The sequence below is a fragment of the Sminthopsis crassicaudata genome, chromosome 1 (assembly GCF_048593235.1).
Source record: "Sminthopsis crassicaudata isolate SCR6 chromosome 1, ASM4859323v1, whole genome shotgun sequence".
NCBI lineage: Eukaryota > Metazoa > Chordata > Mammalia > Dasyuromorphia > Dasyuridae > Sminthopsis > Sminthopsis crassicaudata.
This window is the reverse complement of record NC_133617.1, coordinates 447,264,123-447,276,837: the sequence shown is the minus strand read 5'-3', so window position 1 is coordinate 447,276,837 and position 12,715 is coordinate 447,264,123. Positions and strand designations below refer to the sequence as shown.

General features: G+C 35.8%; 1 protein-coding gene across 2 annotated transcripts in view; it reads right to left on the bottom strand.

Annotated features, from left to right (window-relative positions):
• Nucleotides 1-3,036: 3,036 nt before the first annotated feature.
• TRPM3 (transient receptor potential cation channel subfamily M member 3) overlaps nt 3,037-12,715 on the bottom strand; it is a 603,878-nt gene continuing 594,199 nt past the window's right edge. The window contains exons 25-26 of one of the 2 annotated variants that reach the window (XM_074280711.1): nt 8,406-8,689; nt 3,037-6,721 (exon numbers count right to left, since the gene is read on the bottom strand). In XM_074280711.1, coding sequence (XP_074136812.1) covers nt 6,699-6,721; nt 8,406-8,689 — 307 coding nt within the window. In that variant the 3' untranslated portion in view covers nt 3,037-6,698. Of the gene's footprint in view, nt 8,690-12,715 lie in introns of both variants that reach the window. The other variant, XM_074280710.1, reaches the window with a different exon arrangement.

The following is a 12,715-nucleotide window of genomic DNA, read 5'->3' as shown; positions in this document are numbered from 1 at the left end:
ATATACACACACATATATTTTATATACATGTATATATGTATATATTTTAAACTGTCAATCTTTCTTTAAATTTTAACTGTCAAATTTTTCTTTAAATAATAATAGCAGAAACAACCCCAAACTGGACCATTTTTGTTTCCTTCCCAGTTCTTTCTTAAAGAGTGGACTGTTGAAATAGAAATCTGCTTATTTTAATGTTCTTAAGTGGTTGTCTGCATTCAGTCCTCAATGACTCACAGGCTGGACTCATTTTCTTCATCTGCTTACCAAATCATATCTGTCTTCCAAGGCCTAGCTGAGTTTCCACTCCCTTCATGAAGTCTTTTCTAACTATTCCTGGGTTCAGAAGTCTCTCCCCATTTTGTACTTCAATAGTTCTTATTGCCTGTTTCAGGATACTCAAAAGTAGTAACCATGCTCCACACTCTAGCTCTTCAATATAGTCCACACAGACACAAATTATGAACCAAACCTGAAGTCCTTTGTTTTATGGAATGGACAGTTACACTGAAGTTCTAGATGTAAGGTAGTAGAACACTATAAAGAAGTGCACCAAAACTTGAGGTGTGTTTTGATCTACATTATTTCTTTTATTGCAAAACATTTGTTACAGAAATTTCAGAAAGAATTTTTTTAAAATTGTGGTAACTGCCAACTTCTAATTGGAATTACATATCTAAACACATAGCTAAAAGTGCATTGTGAGTACAATAGGTCTTTAAAAAAGAACTATTTTCCTAAGGCTTATATATACTTATATATAGATAGATATGTAAACCCATATCTCTTCATACACAAAAAAGAAAGAAATGGATATATTTATTTGACAAAGCCAACTTAAAAACCTTCATGTTTATAAAGAATCTGTTTAAAAATGTCATTTGTTTTATCACCCTCATCCCACCCCTTCCAACTTATAAACCACAGTTAGAACATTTACAAATGAGAATCCAAATTCTATATGATGAAATTATTATGAGTACAGTATATTGCATACACTTGTCCACACAGTGGCAGCAACAATACCGACTTCTCAGGTAAGTAAATCAGCTGTGATGATAGGAGGCAGACAGATGTTGAGAGCAGTGCTGGTGCCTCGCCTTTCACTGAATGTCCTTTGCAGATGTTCTCTTAATCTACCAGCTATGTAGTTAAAAGTCAAATAACTAGTCACCTACACAAACATATGCATGTATATATGTTTTTTACTTTAAAATATTTTAAAATTACCGGTAGCATCAGGAACAGCCTCAAACCTTCTCTCCCCTTCTCAGTTCTCTCTTGAAGAGTAGAAACTTAATGTAAATGCCTTCTGACTTGGGTGTTGCCTAAAGAGCATCTGTAGTCAATTCTAAATGAGCTAACTCTCAGACTCAGATGCTCCATCTGCCTGTGCCACATGGGTATTCAGGGAAACTTGGGTGGAGAGTGACATGGATTCTTTGAAAACTGGAGTCAATGATATGAGAACTTGTGTAGCCTTTACACCAGATCTGGCTGGAGTGAGGGTAAAGGAATGGGATGGGCAGGGGATGGTTCAGAGGATCATAGAAAAGGAAAGGAATTTAGAGACTAGAAAGAATTTGAATGAACTTTCCAGTGAGCTACTGTTACTGCTTATTATATATGTCCATAAAAGCAACATTAATAATAACTGATATTTATATAATGTTTCAATTTACAAATATGTATAAAACATCATAGATATATTATATCATTTGAACCTAGGTAGGAAGTGCAGATTTTATTTCCCCCGTTTTAAAGACAAGAGAACCTGAAACCAAGAAGAGGCTTGCCCATAGTTACAAATGGTTAAGTGGGATGTTGAAAGTAAGTCTTCTAGACTCTAGGTCTTGCTTTCTATTCAAATTGTGCAAGAGATTCTGATAAAAGGGCTAAAAGGTTTTTAATTAGATTGCTGTAGGAAATTACTACTGTAGGAAATATTGCTATATTTCCTACAGTAGTAATTTCCTACAGAAATCTAATGGAAAGAGTTTTGGATTTGGCCTCAGGTACATAGTGCAAATCCTGACTCAATTACCTGTGTGACCTTGGGCAAATTGCTAAGTCACATTAATTTTTTGGACCTGTTTCCTTGTAAACTGAAGGAATGGTAGAAGATGACCACTAAAGTCCTGTCCCTCTAAATCTTTTGAATCTAGCTAATAAAAAAGAAAACCCTAGAAACCCTAGAAAAGATATATTCACAACCTTTCCTCTTTACTCCTTCATTCATAACCCTAATAATGGAAAAGTAGAATAGTTCTGAAGACATAGTCATCATTGACTTGTATGCTCTTCTATTAGTCATATTATTCTGTAAATATACTTATGGTTTTGTTGAATGTAAATAGTTGTGCAAACATACAAAATGCTACTAATGTAAAGTGAGCAGCAGGTGGTTAGTATCAAGAAAGGAGAATACCTCCAAATCCTCAGTTCTAACTCATTATCATTATAATCTAGTTGTTAGGATAAAAAGAAAACATACCAAGTCCCTCCTTGCCTGTGGAAATGTTGGAATCTACATATTCCTATTTCATGAATAATGATTAATGGAAGAAAATCACCTGAGAATAGGCAACACCACTTTTTTTTTAGACTTAAAAAAGAAAACAATAAAACATCCTATTATTTTTCAATGGGAACCAACAGATGCCTGATTCCAAGCTAGTCGGAGTGATTGGCTTATTAAAAGACATAAAAGATATCTTGTGTCTCTTTCACTTGCAACCTCCAGCTGTGGGTGCTAGACTAAAAGTTTTTTTCCTTTATTTTTGGAACTATTGATTCAAGGCTACATGAATCAACTCTTAAGTTTTCTTTGTTTTAGATAGTTCTCCAAAAAGGAAAGGTGATATTTTTTCTTTTCTTTCTTTCTTTTTTTTTTTTTGGTGAGAACAAAAGCAAACTCAGTCACTTAGAGATCACTCAGACACATTCTCATCTGTCTAAAAGAAGTCAAGTATGTACTTATTGAAGAACCAATTAGAAAAGCACATTCACATGACACTGATTTTGGATGGTTTTTGATCTACTGTGACTTAGCATATTTTCCCTCACTGTACCTCATTGTTTTTAGCAGTTTCAATGTTATTGTTCCAAGGTATAAGATGTTTGTGTTTTGAACATTAGGAAAATTCCTTAGCTTTTGCAAACCTGAGCCCTGTTGGGCTTTTGGTTGTCTTAGATGTCATAGAGCAATGTACCTTTTGGTTAATACTTCATTTCCTTTCATTTGTTCATTACTTTAATAAAGGATAATAAAAAGTTCAATTTTATATATATATATATGTATATACATACATATATATATTTAATTTTAAAAAATTGAAAAGATTAAAAAACAATATAAGAAACTCAGAAAGTTGAATGAATTCCTAACTGATTTCAGCATTACAAGCAGGCAATAGTAATATGGTAAGTGCTTTGGAGAAATCCAAAGAAACTCATGAAGTGATGCATGCATTTTTATCAACACAAATTAAGACTGAACAAAGAGAGAAACTGCTGCAATTAGGTGACATTGTCATTGCAAAAGCATTGAGTGCTACAGTACACCATCTAGGATATGTGTCTAACTATCTACCAAATAGCATCACTTAAACTATAAATAAAACATTATTAGATGAAAAAATTTATAAAATATTGTACAGTGCTTCTTGAATCGATCAGCAGATATAAACAAGCAGCTGTCAATTTTAACAAGAGTATCATAAGTTCATTTGTTTCAGACAGTCCTATTTCATAATATGCCAGATCATCTTTCATCCACTCACAACTTACTGAACATAGCTCACAGTGGCTCATTAGAGGATGTATATACAACAGCTTATACAGACATTTATAGTGGAGCCATATAGGAGAATGTGGGAATCATATAGTAGTTTCAGATGGGAGCAAAAAAGACAACTTCCAAGCATATGTGAAGAAGATGGATTTTGGACTGGGAGTATTCCTTGCAACATGTGCTTCTTTATTGAATGTTAAGATTTGCAAATAGATGAGATAATGCTACGTTGAAACTGTTCTGTAGCATTCATTAATACAACCACATGCCACAGCATTACTGGGTTATACATGACTTACATAGGTATTTGGAATACAGTCCTATGACAGTAGCTATAGATAGCTATTTCTTCATCTTCATTCACAGAGATATTCAACAAATATTTCCTGAATCAGGGTCATTGTATCATAAATAAACTGGTCACAGACTAGACAAGGCAATGGGATCAATGCAACATTGGTTTAGAGAGAACAGAGATGGAAAAAATAAGATAAAAAACTTTGTGTATCTAGAGTGATACATGCACATGAAAAAAAAAATGAGTCAAGAATGTTGCATGTTGTATTTAAATACATTAAGTCTATTTTGTTCCAAAGACTTGACTAGATGAGTTTGGATTTGGCTTCAATGTATAGCTAAATCAAAGAAGCAAGTAGAATTTTGGTCATGATGATGCATTTAATTTTAGGGGCCTCTTTTTTCTTTTCTTCTAATTTCCCTCCTTATTCCATCAATAATCAATTATGAAATGCTGTTTCTGTTGTGATTTTTTTAACCCCTTACTTCAAATGTCAGTTCTGATCTAGAATGCTCTCTTAATAGCTTGTATTATATTTTGTCAGAAAAGAATCATTTTCTTATCATTCCTTGGTTCCCTCAAGGGATACTGGATTCTTAGTATAACTACCCAGTGTTTGAAACTTTCAAAGCTTTCAGGCACAAGGATCATGAAGTCAAACCAGCAAAAAAGGTAAGCTATGAGATGTAACAAATAAAAACTCTAGAACACCTCTGGTTCAAGCTTTATTCTGTTACAAATTTAGTTTGGCCTACAACAGACTGAGTTTTCAACACTGGCCATTGAAAATAAAAGGTGTCTATCACTAAGTCAAATATTTCCAAACTATGTTACATACATAAGAGGCATTATGGTGTAGTGGTTAGAGAGTTGGGTTTGGAACTAGAAAGACTTGGGCTCAAGTCCTGCCTTTGATACATACTGGCTGTGTAACCTTGGGCAAATTACTTAACATAATGGTTTTCTGAGACTCTTAAGTTTTTGAGAAGGGTTTGACCTGCAATGGTGAAGGTAACTTTCTTTTCAGAGATTTCCCCAAAGCATTGAAATCACAGTCCAACTCACTATCATAAGTATATCATTGTAAAACAATTAAATGCCTGTTTGGTAGGATTGGATGTCTCCCAACATTCCTTCTTTCTCATTGTTGATCAACTGAGAATTAGAAAACAAGTTAAGGAGGGTTATTTATTTAAGTATGTAGTTAGTTAGGGGATCAAACTCCACTTAATTAGTAGTAACAATGTTGGAAACATTGTAGAAACAAAAGATGGATGAAAATCTTGTTAACTCTTTGCTTTAGCTACAACATTTATTAGGCTATACTCTGAAAAAAAAGTTCATTGCCTGTGCTAGGATACTAAGTGAAGGTATGTCCAGTAGGCATTAGTAGGCATTTGACCATGGTTGAGATAATCACCTAGAGGCAAGATCATTTCTGTTCTGTGTAACTGTGTGTGTGTGTGTGTGTGTGTGTGTGTGTGTGTGTGTGTGTGTGTGTGTGTGTGTTTGGTGTGATTGAAACATTGAGTAATGAAAACTAAATCTCCACCAACTGATTCTATAATTCTCATTGACAACAGCTAGTTTTTATTTTAACAAATGTTTTTAATTAGAATGTTTGATTTCAAAAAATAAATGAAACTCTCCATCTTTAGTTATCTTTCTTAGACACCCAAAGTAAGAGCAAAGTCCAAGCCATAGATTAATTTCTAACCTTCAAGGATTGTTCTATATATTCAATGTTTATATATTGTCTATATATATATATGTGTGTGTATATATATATATATATATATATATATATATATATATATATAGACAATATATATATTGACTGAGTTTAGCAGAGCTGTAACTGATGACATTGGTTGTTATTCAACCTCCAATCACCTTGAAGATAATTTAATGTTTTGAACCCACTCCCCAAAAGGTATCTGTATTTTGATTCATTGTCAAAAAATATTATAACAGCCTTTGAGAAAATTCTATGACTGAGATGAGATCAGATGGCAAAACTTTAGGTATGGTAATATTTAGAAAACAATTATGATGGATGATGTGAAAAATTGGCAGTATGATTTTGGAGCTATGCAAAAAACAAGAAAATATGGTGGTGACATGTGAAGGATGAAGTATACCAGCAAACCAAATGTGTTTAATTGCATCAGACAGTGAGAAGATAACCCTGTTATGGTATTATTTCAACTCTTTCTGCCCAGTGTTCAGCATGGTACCATTCTGTGAATAAATTCATTGATGGCAAGTGTGATTAAAAAAATAAATATATAATATTAAATTATTTAATTACATTTATCTTGAGTTTGCCCAAATTGTACTAGAATGCCCACTTATACAACAAATTGCTGGAAATTTTTCTTTACATACATAAATTCTTCTTTTATTTAGATTACAATCTAAATACACAGGCATTTCTTGTTCTTCTTTCCCCTTTCTTCAAACAAGATCAATAATTATGGCACCAGAAGTGAATATAAAAGAGACAGGTGAACTAGGAGTGTTACCTTGTTTGTTTCTTTATAATGATCAATTACAAAGATGTTGACATGTGAAGGATGTGGGACGTTAGGGTTGCTTGCTGTCGGCTTATACAGAACAAAAAGGATGCTCTTCATCAATCACCACAATGATGGAACCAATGTAAAAAGAAAACAGAATTGAAGTTTAGAATAGCTCATTTGTATGCTGATTATTTTATTTTATTATTTTAAAAATTAGCCCTCTGTCCTAAAAAGCTTGATCATGGTCAAAAGTCAAAATAACACTTTCTAGCAGTGATTGACCTTGTTGCCTATTCATTACCCACAGTTCACTGCTATGTAAGATGGAGGGCTTTATCCAAACATAATATTAGGCTCTTATTTTCTCCCTTTTCCCCCCTCTTCCCTCAAATATGAATGGGAATCAAGGCAAGATTTGAGGTCAGGGTGTTTGACACCCTGGGACACAGAGTTTCCCCAACCAGTGTCCCAAAAGTGAGCTTTAAATCAGATCCCTCCCAGAGTGATGTTAGTTTTGCTTAGCTAATGAAAACAGGTAAATGTGTAAGGAGATAGATGGACTTGGGGATAATGTATTATTTTTCCTGCACTGTGTAGGAAGGAAGATCTAAAATTTAGCTGTGCTTGCTTTCAAAGCTGTGGAAAGCAGCAGTTCTAGACAGTCTCCTCATGGACAGGCTGTCCCCTTTACTTTCTGGCCTGGAGGACTTACTCCTCTGGAAGGGGTACCGGAGACTGGCTGCGTTACCGGCTGTGTTGCGTTGTCTGTCAAGTTTATCACTGATGGAGAAACTTTTCCTGGTATGTGGGTAGAGTGTGCTGGGCTCTTCTGCATAACAGCTGTTTGCTCTCTCAATTTTGGGGAGGGCTATGTTGTTGGATAGGGTTCTGTCTGAGTTACTGCCCCCCTGGGTGGGTAATGTGAGTGTCTTCCGGTCTTTGGCTTCATTTTCTTCATTGTCTGAGCTGGGATGACTCAGTTCTGCTTCTCTCTCTGGATGGCTGCTGGTCAAGTCCTCCACTTTGTCTCCTAGGGCTCCAGGGAAGATCATCCTGTCAGCTATTGCCTGAGGAGCATTCACACACCTGGTGTCTATACAGTCTGTAATGCTTGTGTATTCTGCTGTTTTGACAGGTACCCCAAAGTTGGTATAATAGCTTCGAGAAGGAGAGAACATAAAGCTATGGGATTTCACAATTGGGGCCTCCTCAAGAAGAAAAGGGGGGGTAGCCAGGTAGCGGCTACTTTTTGACCGCTCTATTGTATGATACAAGGGTGGGTCAACATCCCAGGGATTTGGGCACTCTGGGAGGTGGGTGTAGTCTGAAGAAAAAGACCTTGTGTCCATTAAAGTGATATCCTCAAAGTCCATGCTCCGGCTTGGAAGTCTGTCTGTAGGTGCGAGAGTTGCATAAGCACTACTTGAAGGGGCAGTGGATGTTGCTGGAGCTGGAAAGACAGGCTCTTCTAGCCCCAAAATATTCATGGAATTGTCCAGAGGATCTATGTCACCATGGAGTTCATCCATGGCCGAGACATAGATATCAATACAAGATGATGGTCTTCTGGAATCAGGGATGATTGCCAAAGTACTTATGGGGGTGGGAACAGCCTTGATTTCTTTTGATACTGAATGGGAGCTAGTGGCTCGGTGTAGACTGAGGGACCTTTCTTTAAAAATACTTTCCAACTTTTCTATATCACTTTTGTCTTTTATATTCATGGAATAGAAAGAGTGACTTCGCATACGGGGCATTAAGGTTGGAGAGGTTGGGGACAGTGACTCCTCACCTGCAGGGTCGAGACTTTCTTGGAGCTTGTAGGTGTTTCCTTCCTGGCTATTGAAGCTGCTCTGGCGAACAATGTAGGCAGCGTCTGTACAGTCAGAGGAGGTTCGGGAACGAATTTTGTTGGACTCTGCCCTTTCCAGACCAGTAAGCCGTTCCAATGCCGTGGCCATGCGTCCTAACATGTCCTCCAGCTGAGCGAGCCTAATATCTACGGTTTGGAGTGAAGCCTTCATACAGTGTTCTCGCTCATTCACTTCTTCCAGGCGCATAGACATATTCTCCACCCTTCGGGAAGAGAGGAACACATGGGTCATTTGCATTTGGACAAAGCTAAATATTAATAGGTTAACTCCAGTGACTCCCCATTGCCTCCAGGATAAAATACAAAAGCCTCTGTTTGAAGCCATAATCTGACCCCCTTATACCTTTCCAGTCTTCTTACACCTTACTCTTCTAGCCCCAACTCCACATTTTTTCTGTCATGTGACATTAGCCTTCTTGTTATTCCTCACACATGACCTCCCACCTCCCTACTCTGATCAATTTCACTATTTGTCCCACATGCCTGAAAAGTTCTCTGTCCTCTATCTAGATTATCTTCAGTTTATCTTATAAATATCTTATTTATTTATAGTTGCTTACAGATTATTCCCTCATTTGACTATGAATTCATTGAGAGAAGACACTGGATTTTAAACAATGTTCTTTGTATTCTCAGTGACTGGCATATAACAGGCACATAAATGCTTGTTGATCTTTATTTCCTTTCTTCTACAGGAAGTCCTTTCCAATTCCTTTTACTTCTAGCAGCTTTTCTTTATCACTTTTTCCAATTTATCCTACATATAGCTTAGTTATTTTCAAAATCTATTAAATTTTGAGTTTCCTAAGAGTAGAACTGCCCTTTGTCTTTCTTAGTAATTCTCAGCTCTTACTATAATGCCTGGAACTTAATATTGAATGAAGTGAACTGTGAAAGCTGTCTCACAAGATGGAGACAGTATTCTAAAAGTTGAGTGAAGGTCCGCTGTACCCCAGAGCCATGTTTTTTTCTCCAGAGATCACATGGTTTACAAGGTTTACAAGGAGTGGGACCATATTGCCCTTTTCTTTATGAGACTAAGTTGGGGCCATCTTGGCATTAAAACTCCCATGTAAGATAATTTAGTAATCCTAAAGATGTGGTTGGGTCAGAAGCTTTTCCTCATTATAACTTAGAGTGTGAGGTCATTTGTACTAATAAGGGCAAAGATCCAGCCTATAAGGAGTATTACCCCAGACCCATATATAATTCTTATCTGTTAACTGGGCCTTGAATATTGAACCTTTACTGAAAGACAAAATTTTTAAAAGATCAGTTATGCTTTAAATTTTGTCAGGTCTTTTGAACTTATGTATGAGCTTTATGACGTTATTTAGCTGTTCACTATATTGTGAATCTTAGGAGTTTTGAAGGAAAAGAAAAGTAAAGGAGAAAAGAGGTGATTCTACATATATGGGATAAGAAGGATTGATTTGCAAAAACAATCGACAGTTTGAATAAACTATCTGGTTAGAATACAGTATGTTGCAGTCAGAGAGGAGACAGAGATGAGAATGTTACAGGGAGTATTTTGGAATGGAGAGAGAGAGAGAGAGAGAGAGAGAGAGAGAGAGAGAGAGAGAGAGAGAAAAGTAAGTCAAAAAAGGGAAGAGTTAAGTTGAAAGAAAGAGGCAAGTCTTTTAATGGAATGAGCTTGCCATTTGCTAGGAGAAAGAAAACTCACTGGCTGAATAAATTCTGAGAAGGATTTGGCACCCTAAAAGTTAATAATAAAGAGAAGTAGAATGAGGAAGGGAGAAATGGGAAGGGATCTTTTGGCTTCAAAGGTGAAAATTTAACTCATCCTCCTCCTCTGTTGATTGTGGCTGCTTTTTTAGAAATGGAGACAAACTCAGTTGTCTCTCTGCTGCATCGAGCATTTTATTGTTTAAAGGAATAGCCTACTCTTACATGGTTTTAATTACTGAATGTTTATTTAAGTGCATAATGGTCTCTTTTTTTAAGGAATATGATAACAAATGTGATCTATAATTTGGTAGAGTTATTTCCAAAGGTTTAATTAATATTTTTTATAAGAATGAAGAAATTACAGGACCAGGAAATCATTACATACTTCAACAACAATACTATATGATGGTCAATTCTGATGGACATGGCCATCTTCAACAATGAGATGAACCAAATCAGTTCCAACAGAGCAATAATGAACTGAACCAGGTACACCCAGCGAAAGAATTCTGGGAGATGACTATGGACCACTACATAGAATTCCCAATCCCTATATTTTTTTCTGCCTGCATTTCTTGATTTCCTTCACAGGCTAATTGTACACTATTTCAAAGTCTGATTCTTTTTGTACAGCAAAATAATTATTTAGACATGTATACATATATTGTATTTAATTTATAATTTAACACATGTAACATGTATTGGTCAACCTGCCATCTGGGGGAGGGGGTGGAGGAAAGGAAGGGAAAAATTGGAAAAAAAGGCTTGGCAATTGTCAGTGCTGTAAAATTACCCATGCATATATCTTGTAAATAAAAAGCTATAATAATAAAAAAAGAATGAAGAAATTATTAATATTAATTCTGAAAGGTTCTTTTATGTGGAATTAGGATATTCTGTATGAATTTTAATTGATTGTATAGAGTCATCTTGAGGTTGTTCACATTATTTAAAGGGACTCTGAGAATAATAGTTTTTGCCTTTGTCCCTTTGAACATGTTTCTGCTATGGACAATTTAGAATTTCTCTATGTTTTGGGCATTTTAAGAGCAAAATGATTTGTGTAATGTTGACTTTATAAACCATCTACTTAAATATGTAAGATAAGCTGTGAACTTTCTGGGATGAATCTCTTAATGTTATCAATATAAGGTCATGGTAAATACTTGTTTAGGATTCATCTGAAACTTTGTTTAATGGGATTTATTATTGGAGGTAAACCTGTGGCTAATATTATTTGGGAGTTTTAAAGCTCCCCTATATGAAAGTTACTGGGACAATCCCTGAAGTAAAACTGAGTCAAGGCTATTTTATTCTGTGTCATGTATGTGCTGAAGAATCAGTTTTGATTGATTATAACCATGACCCTGCTTTTTCCTCTGTGGCTGATTTCTATGATTAGAACAAATGATCAGTAGAAACCATTAATACAATTCAATTATATAATTACCTTGGTGTTTCCAATCTGACTATATGTAGTCATTATATCCTAAATACTTAGGCAAATAAGTATTTAGCCTAGTCATTTATCATTTACTAGACATTTGTGTCTGTAGATATTTAAGTCTTTAAAAGTTTCTAAAATAATGAAAGGACAATTGGCACAGTTGTCTGTGAGACCTAACTGCTGTTTTGTTTATTGGGACAATAATGTTTGTCCTATGAAACAAACTTGTTTCCTTACATGGGAACCTGCTGGTCAAGCTATATTGACCTCTCATTTTGGAGCAGTTCTTGTGAATTAGTCTTTCTATCTCATACCATTCTAACCTTTATTTGTTAGATTTGTTTTCTGTTCTAGATTTTGGTCATGTTACAGCTGTACTGATCTGCTTCTGGGACCTAGATCAGCCCATTGGATGCTTTCAGCACACCACACCACACCCCCTCCCTGGAATTAGGATTCAGCTTGTGTCCATTCTCAGCAGAAAGCAGTTTCATGAGATGAGACCGTCATCCCTTTCCCTAATGGACTTTTGAGCCTCATTGATTTAGGGGGGTACTGAAAGTTGACTGACTACTAAATTCCTATTACAATGTGTTAGGATGAAAAATCTTGGGTTAAAATTTGGGTAACTGTTGTTGTACAGGATGCTTATAGTATATATCTGCATTATCTAATTGAACACAATGTTCTCTTCAGGACACATAATTATTTGAGGGATTTTTGGATAAGTTCCAGGGTAGAAAACCCTTACTATACCAGTCTGTTATGTATAGGAACTTTAATTCACTTTCAGGACTTGTATGTGATATGGCTACTTGACAATTGGACCCCTTATTTACTTGCCTTTGGATGATTCCTTTGATAAAACAAAAGGGGAAGATAAAAGATAAGAGACCAAGAAGCTGACAGATTTTCCCAAAAGCTCTTGAAAGAATGAGAACTCCTAATGCCATTAATTCCTGTTAACTTTGCCCCAGGCACGACTGGCCCTCCCTAACCCACCAGTTCAAATCGGAAGCCCTTCCAGCAGTCCTTTTTCCTTTTATTCGTTGGTTGGTTTATTACTGTGATTGTTGGTTCTGCTCTAACTTTG